Here is a 3,483-nt window from a genome sequence, read left to right as displayed (position 1 = left end):
AGTGGTGAAATAAAATGAAAATGAAGGTGGTAAATTCCTAATGTTAGAGGAGGTTATACTTTATTGCTCAGTATGCATCGTTTTCCAGGTTTTAACCGCTCCTGATATGACTGGCTTCATCCCTGCGCCCTGTAATGGTCTGACTTGATTAAATCCTGAGCCCTTGGGAAATCTTTGGTTTCAGGGATTAAAAATGCAACAAAAGTAAGTGACGTGGACAACATTTATACACAAATTTGACATGGTCACAATTCTARTTATTTCACTACAGTGGTCAGGYCTTCATCAAAATGTGATKATTCAAAGATTGTCTTGTGAGTTGTTGACCTCAAGTGGTGAACGTATGGAAATACACTMTAGAATCAGTCAGACCTAACCCAACAGGACAGAGTGCAGTAGTACTGAACTCTGCAGGCCAGGTGCCCAGTGAAGCTGTTCTTCCACTGCACACTGCTAGTATGGAGTGGAGCTGATCTCATGWTCACCACCTACCTGGCACCATGTTCGAAGCAGGTTTATATGCTTGATTTGCTTATGTTTTATTTTGAATCTATATAGTTATTGTCAGGCATGGCTGTCAAAATGGTTCTGGTTGAGTTGGCCTACTGTTATATTTAGAAATTACAAAAATTGTGCAATAACTACAACCACTGTAGTTGAATGCATTCACGTTCACGACGCCAGATGGCAACAAAGTCATTTTTGAATAGAAAGTKATTTGAATTAGTGACGTCTTACCTGCGCCGGAAGTGTAATTCTTAAACGCTGATGCGTTACCTTTGAGAGCTCGTCACATTTGAACGTCAAGCCTGTGTTATAACCGTCCATCTAAATTACTCGAATACTGTACAAGTCGATGTCAAAGTACCTACTACGCGTGAAAGGAGCAGCAGCACAGGGTTAAGGGATTAATGGCGGTAGGAGAATATTTGATCTGCGTATGTTTCAGGTTGGGCAGACAGCATAGGATAACGAGTCTACTATGCTTTATAACACCATAGCAACTAACTCATCCTCAGTTATGAGTACCTATTGACTAATTAATTTAATAGAATGATAAACTGTGTATCAAAGCCAATTAATTAGCTTYAGCCAACGTTAGTTAACAAACCCTACACAGCCTGTCCCCAAATTGATGCTAGTAAGCTATCTTACTTCCCGAAGTCCATGCAATGTTGACTACACTAACAGCCTGCCTTTCTAATGCACACAGCCCAAAGGTAAGGTCGGCACTAAAGGCAAGAAGCAAATCTACGAGGAGAATGAGGCGACACTCAAGTTCTACACCAGAGTAATCTTGGGAGCCAACGTAAGACAACGTCTTCCTTGTCAATGTTACCTTTTGAATGGAAATTGTGACTAGTACAGCACCTGACACTTGTTTCTCTCCCAGGCGATATACACTGCGTTAAACCTCTTGGTCTTCTATAGCTCTTCAACGTTTTGGACATGGGTGAGCGAGTTCATTCTGTGCATGTTATTGACATTGATGGCTCCTCTACTGTTGAGCAGTAAAACTGGGACGATTGCAGATTACTAACTTTATTCTTTCCTCCTTCCCCCTCGTTCCTCCCTTCTTGGTTTCTCCCCCACTGTCTCTCTTCCTTCCTCCATCTCCTTCTCCCACCCCTGTAGTTTGCGCTGGTGTTTGCACTAGCAGTGTATGTGGGCAGTTACCGCTCCATGGCTGCCATGGCCAAAGCAGTGTTTGGTGAGGATGGGAGTCTYCTGGACGGAGGAATAGATCTGAACATGGAGCAGGGGATGGCAGAGTGAGTGCTCACACAGCAGGAGTGTGCGTTTCCGTGAACATGAGTGTGCAAACATACAGTGTGTGCGAGAGAGAATTGCTGAGTGTTACAGCATGTTCAACATGCATCTAACAATGGTACCCTTATCTCCCTTCAAGGGTATATCTCGCAAAGCTATAATGGTAGTGTGGTGCATTATGATGGATTCTTTGTCATTATAGGCATCTGAAGGATGTTATCCTGCTAACTGCTATATTACAAGTGCTCAGCACCATCTCCTCCTACTCCTGGTACCTTTGGCTGCTGGTAAGAGTTTATCCCATACTTGCTGTACTCTCTCTTTGGATGTTTATTTTCCCTTTCTTATGGACCTCGTTGATCTCTTAATCGACCTGTGTGTGTCAGGCCCCGGCCCGTGCAATGTTCCTGCTGTGGGTGAACTTCCTAGGCCCCTGGTTTTCGGCCGAGACCCCTGGTGCCGCCCCAGAGGAGGTGAATGAGAAGAGGCAGAGACGACAGGAGCGCCGACAGATGAAGAGATTCTAACTTGGCCGACTGCCGCAGAATTTCTAGACACAGAATTAGTCCAAATACAGACAGCCAGGAACTCTAGAGTTAAGTTATTCAGGAGGAACTTTTGATGTGCCCAAAGACATCCAGGTATGGATACAGAACTGAACCGGACCCTGTGGGTTATCTGGTTTTCCTCTTTCGCCCTATCCCTCATCCTTCCCTTTCTTCCTCTCCCCTCTATCCCTTTTTCTTTACATCTGGAGAGGAAATCGTCCTTGTTGGGCTGATGACATCATCACCACCAATACATGTTGTCATTTACCTTGGCCTGTAATTTGTTTACATTCAATTGTTCATAATCTAGGTCTATGTATCACATCAATTTCATCTGAACGAGTGTAAAGGATGTGGTGATCTTTTACCCTATGGCAGACATTTTATTTTAGACACTGCTCGTCAGATCACACTCTCACGCCCAATTCCAAATAGACAACTAGCAACGACCACCTAGGTGTTCATCTAGACCAGGGGTGTCAAACTCATTCCACGGAGGGCCTAGTGTCTGCAGGTTTTTGGTTTTTCCTTTCAATAAAGCCCTAGACAACCAGGTGTGGGGAGTTCCTAACTAATTAGTGATGTTAATTCATCAATCATGTACAAGGGAGGAGCGAAAACCCGCAGACACTCGGCCCCCCGTGGAATGAGTTTGACACCTGTGATCTAGACCAAAGGGGAACTATTACCTGACTTTTACAGCTATTTATTTCAGATCTACATGACGTGCATAGGGTTCGGTGCTAGGTGTTGATTTGGAATTGGGAAGGTTGAAATGAAATCCGGTTGTGCACTGTTTAAAGTCAATGTTCTCGKGGAGACTATATTCACTGTTGATGCTGCATATGTCGGCTCAATCGGAAAGGACTTTTACACTGAACAAAAATATCAACGCAACATGTAAAGTGTTGGTTTCATGAGCTGAAATAAAAGATCCCAGATATTTTCCATACGCACAAAAAYCTTATTTCGCTCAAATGTTGTGCACAAATTTGTTGACATCCCTGTTAGTGAACATTTCTCCTTTGCCAATATAATCCATCCAGCTGACAGGTGTGGCATAGCAGAAGCTGGTTTAACAGCAGGATCATTACCCAGGTGCACCTTGGGGTGAGTACAATGAAATAGGCGACTCTAAAATGTGTAGTTTCGTCAAACTGATGTC

General features: G+C 43.7%; 1 protein-coding gene across 2 annotated transcripts; it reads left to right on the top strand.

Moving 5' to 3' along the window:
- Positions 1 to 760: 760 nt before the first annotated feature.
- On the top strand, positions 761 to 2,790 carry LOC111974308 (transmembrane protein 208). Of its 2 annotated transcripts, none has more exons than XM_024002023.2 (6): positions 761 to 917; positions 1,214 to 1,309; positions 1,394 to 1,453; positions 1,636 to 1,772; positions 1,973 to 2,057; positions 2,157 to 2,790. In XM_024002023.2, the coding sequence occupies exons 1-6, from the start codon at positions 912 to 914 to the stop codon at positions 2,295 to 2,297; spliced, it is 525 nt and encodes a 174-aa protein (XP_023857791.1). In that variant the 5' UTR covers positions 761 to 911; the 3' UTR covers positions 2,298 to 2,790. The 2 variants fall into 2 exon arrangements, with proteins under 2 accessions (XP_023857791.1, XP_023857792.1); XM_024002024.2 differs by having other exon boundaries at positions 797 to 917; positions 1,432 to 1,453.
- Positions 2,791 to 3,483: the final 693 nt, after the last annotated feature.

The sequence above is a fragment of the Salvelinus sp. IW2-2015 genome, linkage group LG15 (genome assembly GCF_002910315.2).
Source record: "Salvelinus sp. IW2-2015 linkage group LG15, ASM291031v2, whole genome shotgun sequence".
In the NCBI taxonomy this organism is placed as follows: domain Eukaryota; kingdom Metazoa; phylum Chordata; class Actinopteri; order Salmoniformes; family Salmonidae; genus Salvelinus; species Salvelinus sp. IW2-2015.
Note: the sequence above shows the minus strand (reverse complement) of the source record. Positions and strands in the feature narration are given on the sequence as shown.